The 13108-nt window shown below is 43.9% G+C and overlaps 1 protein-coding gene across 7 annotated transcripts in view; it reads left to right on the top strand.

Moving 5' to 3' along the window:
• ctbp1 (C-terminal binding protein 1) overlaps positions 1-13108 on the top strand; it is a 405205-nt gene that overhangs the window by 374430 nt on the left and 17667 nt on the right. For all 7 annotated transcript variants that reach the window (XM_072497542.1, XM_072497541.1, XM_072497544.1 and 4 more), the window contains 4 exons: positions 1977-2121; positions 8260-8466; positions 9216-9430; positions 11282-11412. In XM_072497542.1, the coding sequence (XP_072353643.1) occupies positions 1977-2121; positions 8260-8466; positions 9216-9430; positions 11282-11412 (698 nt within the window). The remainder of the gene's footprint in view (positions 1-1976; positions 2122-8259; positions 8467-9215; positions 9431-11281; positions 11413-13108) is intronic.

The raw sequence follows: 13108 nt of genomic DNA on the forward strand, positions 1-13108 counted from the left end.
AGGACAAAATTTTGGCCAGCAATTTGGCATCCACATTCAACAGAGATATCGGCCTGTAGACCCACACAGCTCCGGGTTCTCGTCCCGCTTCAGAATCAGCGAAATCGTGGCCTGTGACATCGTCGGGGGCAGCACCTCTCTTTCCCTTGCCTCATTGAACATCCTCATCAACACCGGCCCCAATATCCCAGAGAACTTTTTATAAAACTCCACTGGGTACCCATCCGGCCACGGGGCTTTACCCAACTGCATGGCCTTCAGACCCTCCACTATCTCTTCCAACCTGATCGGGGCTCCCAGCCCTTCTGCCAGTTCCCCGTCCACCTTTGGGAATTTCAGTCCCTCCAAGAAGTGCCTCATCACCTCCAGTCCCGTAGGGGGTTCAGACCTATACAGCCTACTGTAGAAATTCCTAAACACCTTATTCACCCCTGCTGAATCTCCAACCAGGTTCCCATCTCCGTCATTTACTTTCCCTATCTCCCTGGCTGCCTCCCTCTTTCTAAGCTGCTGTGCAAGCATTCTGCTGGCCTTCTCTCCATGCTCATAGATCGCCCCCCTCGCCTTTCTAAGACCGGCCCATTTAACCCTTGAACATTCCCAGTGATCAGCCGAGTTGGGGGGCTCATTGCCTGCCCCCCCCCCCCTTCGCCGATCAGCCATCCCCTTTTTTGGGCCCGCATCCAGCCCATGACCCGCACCTCCACCGGTCCACCCCCAGGCAGCCTCTTCCCCCAACCTCCTCTCTGTCCCTTAGCCCAAGTCCCTCCCTCGTCAGCAGAACATTTACCCCACCAGTAACAACACTCTGTGACCCAACCCCTTTAATAAACCAAACATATGCACACCCCCCACTGTGATACCTTTTGTATTTTTAATGACTTAGCAGCCAACTCTAGTGATATCAGTCTGATGAGGTTTGACTGAATACCAGAAGGTGCCATGTTGTCTGTCCATACTTCCATTTAGAAAAAAATCTTTAAACTCGCTGTAAAGGTTTGAAAACCATTGTCCTTAATATCTGTAATATCATAATTATACGTTTGTGACAAAGTGCCAGTCAAGGACCATCTCCAAAGGGAGAGAACCTAACCATGTCATCTTGATATTGAACAGCACTTGTTGAATCCCCTGTCATCAACATCCTGGGGGTTGGCATTGAACAGAAACTGAACTGGAAGAGGCTGGAAATTCTGCAGCAAGTAATTCACCTCCTGACTCCTCAAAGCTTCTGCACCGCCTACAAGGCACAAGTCAGGCGTACAATGGAATAATTTCTATTTGCTTGGATGAGTGCAGTTCCAATTATACTTGGGATGCTCAACACTGTGGCAGCCCACTTGGTTGGCAGCCCATCATTCACATACTGTACCATTGTTGCACAATGCAGCAGTGTTCACCATCTACAAAATGCAACTCGCTAATGTTTCTTTGACAAAATCTTCCAACCTGTGACCTCTGAGGACAAGAGCAACTGAAGCTTGGGACCGCCACCACCTGCAAGTTCCGCTCCAAGCCACACGTGAACCTGATTTAGAATTATATCGTCCCTCGTTCACAGTCGCTGGGTCCAAATCCAGGAATTCCTTCCCTAACCGCACTGTTGATGTGCCTACACCACATGGGCTGCAGTGGCTCAAGAATGCGGCACACCATGCCCACCACCTTGAGGACAGTTGAGGCTCGGTAATAAATGTTTGTCATACCAGGAAATACTCCCATCCCACAAATAATTTTTAAAAAAAAACAAATTATGTGAGACTACCTTTTGCACAGTGTCCACATCACTCGCCTCTGTTAGTTTAGCCTCCAAATCTGAAGTTACTGTAGGTGTGTGTTGCTGTAAAATGGACAACCACTGCTCAAATGTTAATGTTGCTGTACAAATGCACCGTAACTATATACCTCTAACCTACATCAAATATTTCAGTACAAATGGAAACGTCTTGCTAAAATGATTTCTTTTTTTCCCCTAGGTACTAAATGAAGCCGTGGGTGCGTTGATGTATCACACGATCACTTTAACAAGAGAAGATCTGGAGAAATTCAAAGCACTTCGAATAATTGTCAGAATTGGCAGTGGTTTTGATAACATAGACATAAAATCAGCTGGAGATTTAGGTATGACCAACAGCAGCATCAATCAGGCATGTTATTCTTGGTGGATGTAATCTAAGGGAGAAGTTATTTTGAGACAATGTAAATCCAAAAACCATTGGGTTCGTTGTGTAATTTGCTCAAGATCGCGTGCTATCTGGACCATTAGTCTGATAACTTTTGAGAGCCCTTATTTTGAGTCTTTTGAACTTTCTTCCTCAAAAGGCAGTGGAAGCGGTGTCTTTGAATATTTTTAAGGCAGAGCTAGATAGATTCTTGATGAACAAGAGATGAAAGGTTATCGGGGTAGGTGAGAATGTGGAGTCGAAGTTACAATCAGATCAGCCATGATCTTATTGAATGGTGGAGCAGGCTCGAGGGGCTGAGTGGCCTACTTCTACTCATAGTTTGTATATATGTTTGGATTTTAGCCAAGACTTTTTGCATTTAATTTGATTGCTTCAATTTGATTTGAGTGCTGATCGAATTATATATTCTTGATGTCTTGTTCTGTATTAAAGACTGATGCAAAATAACCATTTAAACCTCTTGTCATATTTTGGGAGTCCGCCTGAATCACTCCTAAAAGACCCTTTTAAGCCCAATAGAGTCCTCTGTGACCCCCAGACTCCCTAACATAGTTGTGAAAGTATTGATCTCCAGTGTCATTTCGGTTACACTCACCTGGAAACAGTTTTTTAGGTCTAGAAATGTATTTTATGAAGAAACATGGCCATGTGTAGTGATGAGGAACATGGTACACGTACTACATGCTAGAAATCTGAAATAAAAGCAGAAAATGGTGGAAATACTCAACAGGTCAAGCAGCAGCTGTGGAGAGAGAATCTGAGATCATGGCCCATAACTTCCTGGTTCCCCAGCATCAAATTAAGGGAATACCCCAATGATGCGCTGGGGAATCCCTCAAGGACGTTCCCACGTGAGGGTTTATCCGGCAGTTGCTCAGAAGTCCTAACTTCCTCTGGAGAATTGTGCTGAGCTGGGAACTGTCCGACAGAAGTGATTTTAAATTGCTAACTTCAGCTCGTTTCTGCCAGTTTTGCCTTGATAATTACCCTGAAAGAGTTGGAAAGGGGAAAAAAATCACTTCTAACTCCAGAGTAACTATTTTGAAAGTCACCCAGCCTCACACAGGACACAACCCCACCTCACCCCCACTCTGCTTTGACCCCTCTCACCGACTGACTGCCCCATATCCTCTGGTCTGACCCCATCCCTCCTTTCCCCCATAAAAACAGGCGTTTCTTGCCTTTCTGTGCCCCAGTTACTCCACACCAATGCAGCCGGGGGAGTGCTTCGCTACTCTCTCACCCAGCCTGAGTAAGGAGTTAGGAAGTACCGAAATAGGAGAATGCGACAGATGAATGCATGGCTGAAGAGTTGGTGCAGGAGGGAGGGTTTTAGATTCCTTGATCATTGGGTCCGTTTCTGGGGAAGGTGGCACATGTACAAGCAGGATGGTCTGCACTTGAACCAGCATCCTTGTGGGTGGTTTTTTTAGTGGTGTTGGGATGAGTTTTAAAGCTAGTTTGGCAAGGGGAGGGGACACAAAGCGTTCATACAATAGGGACACAGCATGTGATCATAAAGAACCAAGACAGAGGGAGTTCAGCCATGTTGAGTTTTAATGGAGTATGGCAAGGTTGAATGGCCTATAATGCGAGGAGCATTACAGGTAAGACAGGAATTTAGTTCCATGGTTTGACACGTGGAATTATGATATTGTTGTCATCACAGACGTGACAACTCAACATTCCGGGTATCGGATCTTCAAGTGAGACAGGTGAGGGTGTAGAAGAGGAGGTGGTGTCGCATTGCTGATCAAGAAGTTAGTTACTGCAGTAAGGAGGTACGATATCTTGGAAGGGTTTTCAAATGAGGTTTTGTGGGTCGTCAGTGGGAATAACAAGGGCAGTCACATTGTTAGTTTATTATCAGCCCCCAAATGGTCAGCGGGCAATAGAGGAGCAGATATATGGACAATTCAGTGGTGTGTAGAAATAACAATAGGTCAGTTATGTTGGGAGATTGCCACTTCCCCAACATTAATTTAGAGTTTATAGTGTAAAGGGTTTAGAGGGTGTAGATTTCTTGAGCTTTCTATGTCAATATGTAGACGGTCCAATAAGGAATCATAGAATTTACAGTGCAGAAGGAGGCCATTCGGCCCATCGAGTCTGCACCGGCCCTTACAAAGAGCACCCTACTCAAGCCCACCTATGTACCCTATCGCCGTAACCACCACTTAACATTTTCTGGACACTAAGGGCTATTTTGCATGGCCAATCCGTCTATTCCGCACATCTTTGGACTGTGGGAGGAAACCGGAGCACCCGGAGGAAACCCACGCAGACACTGGGAGAACTTGCAGACTCTGCACAGACAGTGACCCACCCGGGAATCGAACCTGGGACGCTGGAGCTGTGAAGCAATTGTGCTACCACTATGTTACCGTGAATGGAGCAGTACTTGATCTAATTCCAGGGAACAAAGCCGGTCACATTTTCAAGGTGGCAGTAGTGGAGCATTTTATTGATAGCAACCACAACATAGTGCGCTTAAAGTCTGTTATGGAAAGCGGCAAGGTGGCACAGTGGTTAGCACTGCTGCTTCACAGCGCCGAAGACCCGGGTTTGACCCTGGCCCCGGATCACTGTCCGTGTGGAGTTTACACATTCTCCCCGTGTTTGCGTGGGCCTCACCCCCACAACCCAAAGATGAGCAGGGTAGATGGATTGGCCCAAGGTGGAACTCCCAAGATATTCTATAGATCTATTTAGGGGAAGAGAATAACTGGGAGGGACCAAGGGAGGAAATCTGTGCGTGTAGCCAGGGGGCATTGTTAGGGTGTTAAACAAATACTTCACAGCTGTCTTCACTCGGGAGAAGGAGGGTGTAGGCATAGAATTCAGGTAGAGGGACCGTGAGGTTGTTGCAATAATTTGACATAGATAGTGAGGAGGTATTGGAGGTTTTGACAGGCTTAAAGGTATAAAATAACCCAGCTCTGGCTGAGTTATATCCCAGGCTGCTGTGTGAGGCAAGCGAGAAAGTTACAGGGACTCTGACCCAAATTTTTTATTACTCTCTGGCTACAGGGGAGATGCCAGAGGATTGGAGGCCAGCTAATGTGGTTTCCACTTTTCAAGAAAGGAGGTACAGATAAATCAGGGAATTACAGGCCAATGAGTCTCACAAGTGCTAAAGAAACTATTGGAGAAATTTCTGAAGGAGAGATTCTTATCTCCACTTGAAGAGGCAAGGTTTGGTCAGGAATAATTGGCATAACCTTGTCAGAGGGAGGTTATACCTAACAAATGTTTCCTGTCTAGGTCAGTATGCCATTTGCCAGAGGTGATCGGGTGTGTTACAGTTGATGTTATTTATATGGATTTCAGCAAAGCCTTTGACAAGGGGCAATGGTCACATGGAAGACTGATAAAGAAGGCACATGGGATCCCGGGTAACTTGGCAAATTGGATCGAAAACTGGCTAACTGGTAGAAGGCTGTTAGTGTGACTGGAGGCCGGTGTCCAGTGCCATACCACAGGGATCAATGTCAGGTCCCTTATTGTTCGTGACACGTCTAAACGATATAGGTTAGAATGTGGGGGGGATGTTAAGTAAGTTTGTGGATGACTCCCAAGATTGGCAGGGTGGTTAAGAGTGAGGAAGAAGGCCTTGGAATTCAGGAAGACATGGATGGGTTGGGCAGATGGGCAAATGAATGGCAGATGGAATTTAACTTTGAAAAGTGTGGAGTGATGCATTTTGGAAGGAGTAACCAGACAAGGGAATACTCCATGAATGGCAGAACACTAGGGCAGCACGGCGGCACAGTGGTTAGTGCTGCTGCCTCACAGCGGCAGGGACTTGGACTTGGATTTGGTTCTGGCATCTAGTGACTGAGTGGAATTTGCATGTCTGCCTTGGTTTCCCCTGGTGCCCAGGTTCCTCCCACTATCCAAAGATGTGCAGGTTAGGTGGATTGGCTATGATCAAGTGCACGGGGTTACGTGGGTAGGGCAAGAGATTGACCTCGGTATTGTGCTCTTTCGGAGGGTTGGTGCAAACCTGATGGGTCGAATGGATGTCTCCTGCACTTTTGGGATTCTGTTGACTTTATGAAACTCTGAGGAACAAAGGAATCTTGGGGTACTTGTTTACAGATCCCTAAAGACGTCAGGACAGGTTAATAGGGTAGTAATGAGGCATATGGGACACTTGCCTTTATTAACGAAAAAGAAATTGCTGGAAAATCTCAGCAGGTCTGGCAGCATCAGGAGGGAGAGAAAAGAACTAACATTTCGAGTCCAATGTAACAGCTTTGACAAAGAGTCATCGGACTCGAAACGTTAGTTCTTTTCTCTCCCTACAGATGCTGCCAGACCTGCTGAGATTTTCCAGCATTTTCTCTTTCGTTTCAGATTCCAGCATCCGCAGTAATTTGCTTTTATACTTGCATTTATTAGTCGTGGCATAGATTATAAGAGCAGGAGGCAATGCTGGAGCTGTACAAAATTTTAGTTCAGTCACAGCTGGAGTACTGTGTGCAGTTCTGATTGCCTCACTGGAAAGAATGTGATTCTTTGGAGAGGGTGCAGATGAGATTCACCAGGATATTCCCTGGGATGGAGCATTTGAGCTATGAAAAAGGGCTGGATAGGCTCCGGTTGTTTTCTTTAGAGCAGAGAAGGCTGAGGGGGAACCTGATTGTGTGTAAGATTGAGGGGTATGGACAGGTTGGAAAGAAAGCAGCTGTTCCCAGCAGTTGAAGGGTCATTAATGAAGGGGCATCATTTTTAGGTGAGGAGGGAGGAAGCTTTTTCACCCCAGAGTGGTGGGAGTCTGGAATTCACTGCCTAGGAGGATAGTGGAGGCTGGCAACATTAAAAAAAAAAAAAAAAATTTTTTTTTTTTAAGAGCACCCAATTCTTTTTGTTTTCCCAATTAAGGGGCAATTTAGCGTGGCCAATTCACCTACCCTGCACATCTTTGGGTTGTGGGGATGATACCCACGCAAACATAGGGAGCTTGTGCATGGACAGTGACCCAGGGCCGGGATCGAACCCGAGTCCTCAGCGCTGTGAGGAAGAAGTGCTAACCACTGTGCCACCGTTCCGCCCGAGGTTGGCAACTTCACAACCTTTAAAAGGTATGTGGATGAACACTTGAAACATCATGACATTCAAGGCTATGGGCCTTAGTGCTGAATATTCGGATTCGTGTAGATTTAGTGTAGTTTGTTGGTGCAGACTTGATGGGCCAAAGAGCCCCTTCTGTACTGTATGACTCTTTCACAATCCCCTCCGTACTCGCATGTAACCCCTGACACCGAGCTCTTATTTTGTGTAGCGACCTTTGATGTGTCAACTTATCAAATGCCTTTTGGAAATCCAGATGTACCACATGTCCACATTTCCCTTTGTTCACATTGCTTATTACTTCCTCAAAGAACACTAACAAATTCGTCGAACACTATTCTCCTTTCACAAAACCACTCTGACTCTGATCCAATTGTAATTTCCCAAATATCCTCTATAACCTCCTTGATAATGGACTCTAGTTTCCTGCTGTCTTTCTTTCTTGAATAAAGGTTGTTACGTTTGTTATTTTTCAATCCACTGGAACCCTTTCAGAACCTTGTGATTTTTAAAGATTATGCCCAATGCCTCTGCTATCTCTGCAGCCACTCCTGTTAAGACTTGAGGATTCAGGCGGTCTGGTCCTGGAACTTGTCAGCTTTAGGTCAAATTGCCTTCCCAGACCCTTTTCTCTGATGATGATGATTGTTTTAGGTTCCACCCTTCCTTTCGCTTCTTAATTCTCAATTGTCTTTGGGAAATTTTCAAAGTTTTCTGCAGTGAAGTCAGACACAAAATACCTGTTTAATCCTTGTTGGCCATTATTTATCCTCCAGATCATCCTAGCGGATCAACACTCTCCTCAGATGCTGCCTGGCTTACTGAGTATTCCTGACATTTTCTGTTTTATTAAGGAAACAATATTTCATGGGTTTACCAAAGAAGTCAATATTTATATATGAGTGTTGTCCATCTTGAATGTAAACTGCAATTAATTTATAAGGCATTTGGCTTGATTTTTGTGAATTGACTTTAGAATTGTGTGTGCTGATTTTAGGTATAGCAGTATGTAATGTCCCAGCAGCCTCTGTTGAGGAGACAGCAGACTCTACAATGTGTCATATTTTGAACCTGTATAGACGGACCACCTGGCTCCACCAAGCTTTGCGGGAAGGCACGAGAGTTCAGAGCGTTGAACAGATTCGAGACATAGCTTCAGGAGCTGCCAGGATTCGAGGGGAAACACTTGGTATTATTGGCCTAGGTGAGACGGTTGTTAAAATGAGACAGAGAAAAAGTCCTACTGTATGTTGGTGTGCAATGGTGAAGGTTTTTAATGCCTTGTTTTGATTTAATGGCTGTTCCTTGAATCCAGTCACAATACATAGAATTTCTAAGATGGAGGAGACACTTTGGTCCAATCAGTTTGATTTGATGCTCATCTTCCACATGTGCAGTAAATTAAACCTATGTATCTTTTTTTAGAAAACGGCAAATTCGATCCCTATTATAAGCTTACTTTAATAGAACGGGCTGGATTTTCTTGAGCAGTGAACCCCAGTATTCCTGACATATATCCACCTTATTGTTGGATTCCCCTTCCCCCAAATGGAAATGTTTGATGTCTGTGACCCTCCCTGCGACTGCCTGATGAAGCATCCTGGCCTATAGACAATAAGGCTTCAACGATCTTTTAATGGTTGGAGAGGGCCTCTGCTTCTTCTATTTTGGCCCCAGTGCAAAAACATACATTTTAAAAATTCTTGTAGCCCTCTTTAGGGTTCTTCCACCCCCTTTTCCAACCCCTTTAAATCATCAACCCTCTTGGTGCGGCAGTATTTTCAACCCTCAATACCTTGAAAGCTGCTGAAATAGTGACTTATCAAAAGGGGTAAATTTACTATATTTATTTTCCTGAAAAATTAAAGCCATTTATTGTATGAGGAATCCTAGCACAGTGGGTAACCAGTTGTACTGATGTCTCATGGCTATTCTTTCCTTTTTGTCCTTTAGGTCGAGTTGGTCAAGCATTAGCATTACGCGCAAAAGCATTTGGTTTTAATGTAATTTTCTATGACCCATACCTCTCAGATGGTATTGAACGTGCATTGGGTCTCCAGCGAGTGAGCACTTTACAAGATCTCCTCTTTCACAGCGACTGTGTTTCCTTACACTGCAGCCTGAATGAACACAACCACCATCTTATTAATGATTTCACTATCAAGCAGGTACATTTGTTTTTCTATTCATGTTGAACATCCATTAATATTGAACAATTTCATAACTCCTATGGTCACAGTTTTGCCCCAACAATTGTGGGATCACATTAATGAGGTATCTATCGATACGAGCATTTGAGTGTGAAGACTGGGGAAAGTGCATGCGAGCATTAGTGTTACAGTGACCTATGTTTCAATGTTTGATCCTGTAAATGTCACCTATCTGAATCAATACTTCTGCCCCCTCACTTGATTGCATATTGCATATGTGTATGACTGCGTTTTGATTCTAGATCAAATGCCTAGGGGCAGCACGGTAGCACAGTGGTTAGCATAGTTGTTTCACAGCTCCAGTGTCCCAGGTTCGATTCCCAGATCACTGTCTGTGGAGCCTGCACGTTCTCCCCGTGTCTGCGTGGGTTTGCTCCGATTTCCTCCCACAGTCCAAAGATGCGCGGGTTAGGTGGATTGACCATGCTAAATTGCCCATCATGCCCAAAAAGGCAGGGTTAGGTTACGGGGATAGGGTGGAAGTGTGGACTTGAGTAGGGTGCTCTTTCCAAGAGCCCGTGCAGAATCGATGGGCCATATAGCCTCCTTCTGCACTGTAAATTCTATGATCTATGATTCTGTAGCTAATCTAATTGCTTTGGAGGAGATCGTGGCATCGTGGTATTGTCACTGGACTCTTAAACCAGAGACCCAGAGTGATGCCTTGGGCTCCCAGATTCAAATCCCACCACTGCAGATGGGGAAATGTTGAGTTCAATAAGAATCTTGAATAAAAAGTCTTAACGGTGACCATGAAACCATTGCCAATTGTCGTAAAAACTCATCTGTTTCACTAATGTCCTTTAAGGCCATCCTTACCGAGTCTGGCCTTTATGTGACTCCAGATCCACAGCAACGTGATTGACTCATGAACTGCCCCCTCGAGGGCAATTAGGGATGGGTAATAAATACTGGTCTGGCCTGCAATGTCCGCACCCCATCAACAAATAAAGAAAAAAAAAATGATGAAGGGAACGACCGTACCCGGTCTGTTCAAATGTTGAATGACTACTGTTCATGTTGACTGCAGACTCTGCATTTACAACAATGAATGTGTCAGATTATGATATTTGAATTATTGATTTGGGTGAAACAAATTACTACTTTGGATCACTTGGTGAGTAGTGTGGAACAATTATTTTGTTGTGTGGTGAGTCGCTGGGGTTTATTCCCAGAGTTTCCACACGCTGTTCAAGACTATATACAATGCTCTAGTTATGCTTTTTTTTAATGTATGCGATTACTGAAAAAACAATCTGGTTGGAATGTTGCAGTAAAATAAGCTAAGCAAAGTAATCAAATAAAAAAACATATTTCACTTTACTGCCCTTACAAATGCCTCTGTAATATCATCAAATGAGTGACAATTTTGGCCTAAAAAATGAAAGTAATCATATCCTTAGATTACTGCAAGAGCTGAAACTATTTTAACAGTGAAAAAGTATGGAGGGGAAATTCCAAATTGTATCATTGTTTTTCTGAACATCTTTCCACTTTAACAAACTGTTCTTTTCTCTTCAAATATCTGAAAATAACTGTCTGCCTTGGCACTAATGAGATCTGTGTCTGCTTCATTCATATCGAACAAAATTTTTATTCTTTGGGTGGTATTCATATCCTGGATCTGTTTTTCTGTTTCCGTCAATTAAATGTGTAAATCACATTGGCTAAAATGACAGGTCATGGAACATTATTCTTGGCTCATATTTGAAATTTTTCTATTTAACGTGTCTCAGCTTCTGATATTAGCTATCAGAAAATGGTGCAAGTTGTTATAGGTTTGATATCCAATTTTGTTTTCCTCTGTAGATGAGGCAGGGAGCGTTTCTGGTGAATGCTGCCCGGGGTGGGCTCGTCGATGAAAAGGCACTGGCTCAGGCTTTGAAGGAAGGAAGGATACGAGGAGCAGCCTTAGATGTGCATGAATCAGAGCCGTTTAGGTATCGTCAAAGCCAAAAGATTATTTTTTTCAATGTTTTTTTTAAAAAAATAAATTTTAGAGTACCCAATTTTTTTTTTCCAATTAGGGGCAATTTAGCATGGCCAATCCACCTAACCTGCACATCTTTGGATTGTGGGGTGAAACCCACGCAGACACAGGGAGAATGTGCAAACTCCACACCCACAGTGACCCAGGGCCGGGATTAGTACCCGGGTCCTCAGCACCGTAGGCAACCATTGTGCCAAGTGCCGCCATCTATGTTATCTCATTTCTGTAAAAGGCGAGGTTATACACCAAAAAAAAAACCTAAGTGGGAAAATACTGAAGGTGGAGAGAACTTGTTACAGCAATTCCTCAATTTATCAAAGTCCTGTATCTCCTTCCATTAAACCTTTATAAAGTTCTGTTGGAGGGCTCTTTAAACAAACGGGCAGGCGTCCGAGGTAAAGCCTGGAGGTACATGGAGAAATATGAGACAATGATAAACTGGGGAGATGCCCCATTCTTGTAATTGTTGCCTCAGCTGTTTTTAATCCACATGAATGACCAGGAATCAGAAACCTAAGTTGATCATATTAAAAATTGAACTGAGGCGTGGGAGATAGGGAAGGAACAAAGTCTGAAGCAGCAGGCAAGGAGCTACAGAACAACCTAGGCGAAACTTTACAGGTGGGAGATGAAATTTGATATTTGATAAGTGAAAGATGCTTCACATTGGAAGAAGAGAGTAACCGATATCCTCAGTGAATGGTAAAGAGAAGCTGGAAGAGACCATGTCTGTTGGTGTGCACAGCAATCAACAAGGCAAATGAAATGTTGGGTGATGTTGCCAAACTAGAAGGCTGATCTTCCTTTGCTTTGCACCTCAGCAATTCTTACTTCCTGAGTATGAACATAGCACTGTCTTCACCCCATTAGGGTTGTACGTAAATTTTACCCAAGGAAATCTTTGAACATTTGTGCACTGGTAAAATTTCAAGCATCGTAATGACGTGTTTATAAAGTGATCCTGTCATAATACTCCATTTTCACAAGTTTCTGCTTGGTAGAGACTAAATGTAAGGGGATAGGATGGATAAATCGGAGGATTTGAGAAAAGATTGGTATGAAAACCCAAGAGGCAAAAAGACAAATCCAAGTATTCCAGATGCTGGAAACTGAAATTAACACAGAAGATTGTGGAAATAATCAGCATCTATAGGGAGAGAAATAGAATTACCATTTCAGATCTGTCACAACCTGAAACATTAACTCAAGTTTCTCTTTCCACACACTGGACCTTGCTGAATATTTACCACCATTTTCTGTTTTGTTCTTCAAACAGGATGGGCATTGCAACTGAAAGACTTCCGCCTTCTGTTTTTGATAATCTTTATTTATGTCACAAGTAGGCTTACATTAACACTGCAATAAGGTTACTGTGAAAATCCTCAAGTTGGACAGAAGGTCTCCAAGCAGGCAGGCATTTTCCCTGCTTCTGGTATTTCAAGCCTTCAGCAACAGTAAATCTGCCCCATTATCTCCTTGGAGCAAGTTCCTATCCCAAGCTGCCCGAGAGAATGCCAAACTCAGAACTACAATCCAATCAAATGAAGGAGGGGAGTTGGAAGATGAACCCTAATGCTAAAGCTGTACAGTGCTGTGCCCAAGCAGACACCGAGTACCACATTCCGAGATGAAACCCAGGCGATGCT

Source organism: Scyliorhinus torazame, chromosome 3 (genome assembly GCF_047496885.1).
Source record: "Scyliorhinus torazame isolate Kashiwa2021f chromosome 3, sScyTor2.1, whole genome shotgun sequence".
Taxonomy (NCBI): domain Eukaryota; kingdom Metazoa; phylum Chordata; class Chondrichthyes; order Carcharhiniformes; family Scyliorhinidae; genus Scyliorhinus; species Scyliorhinus torazame.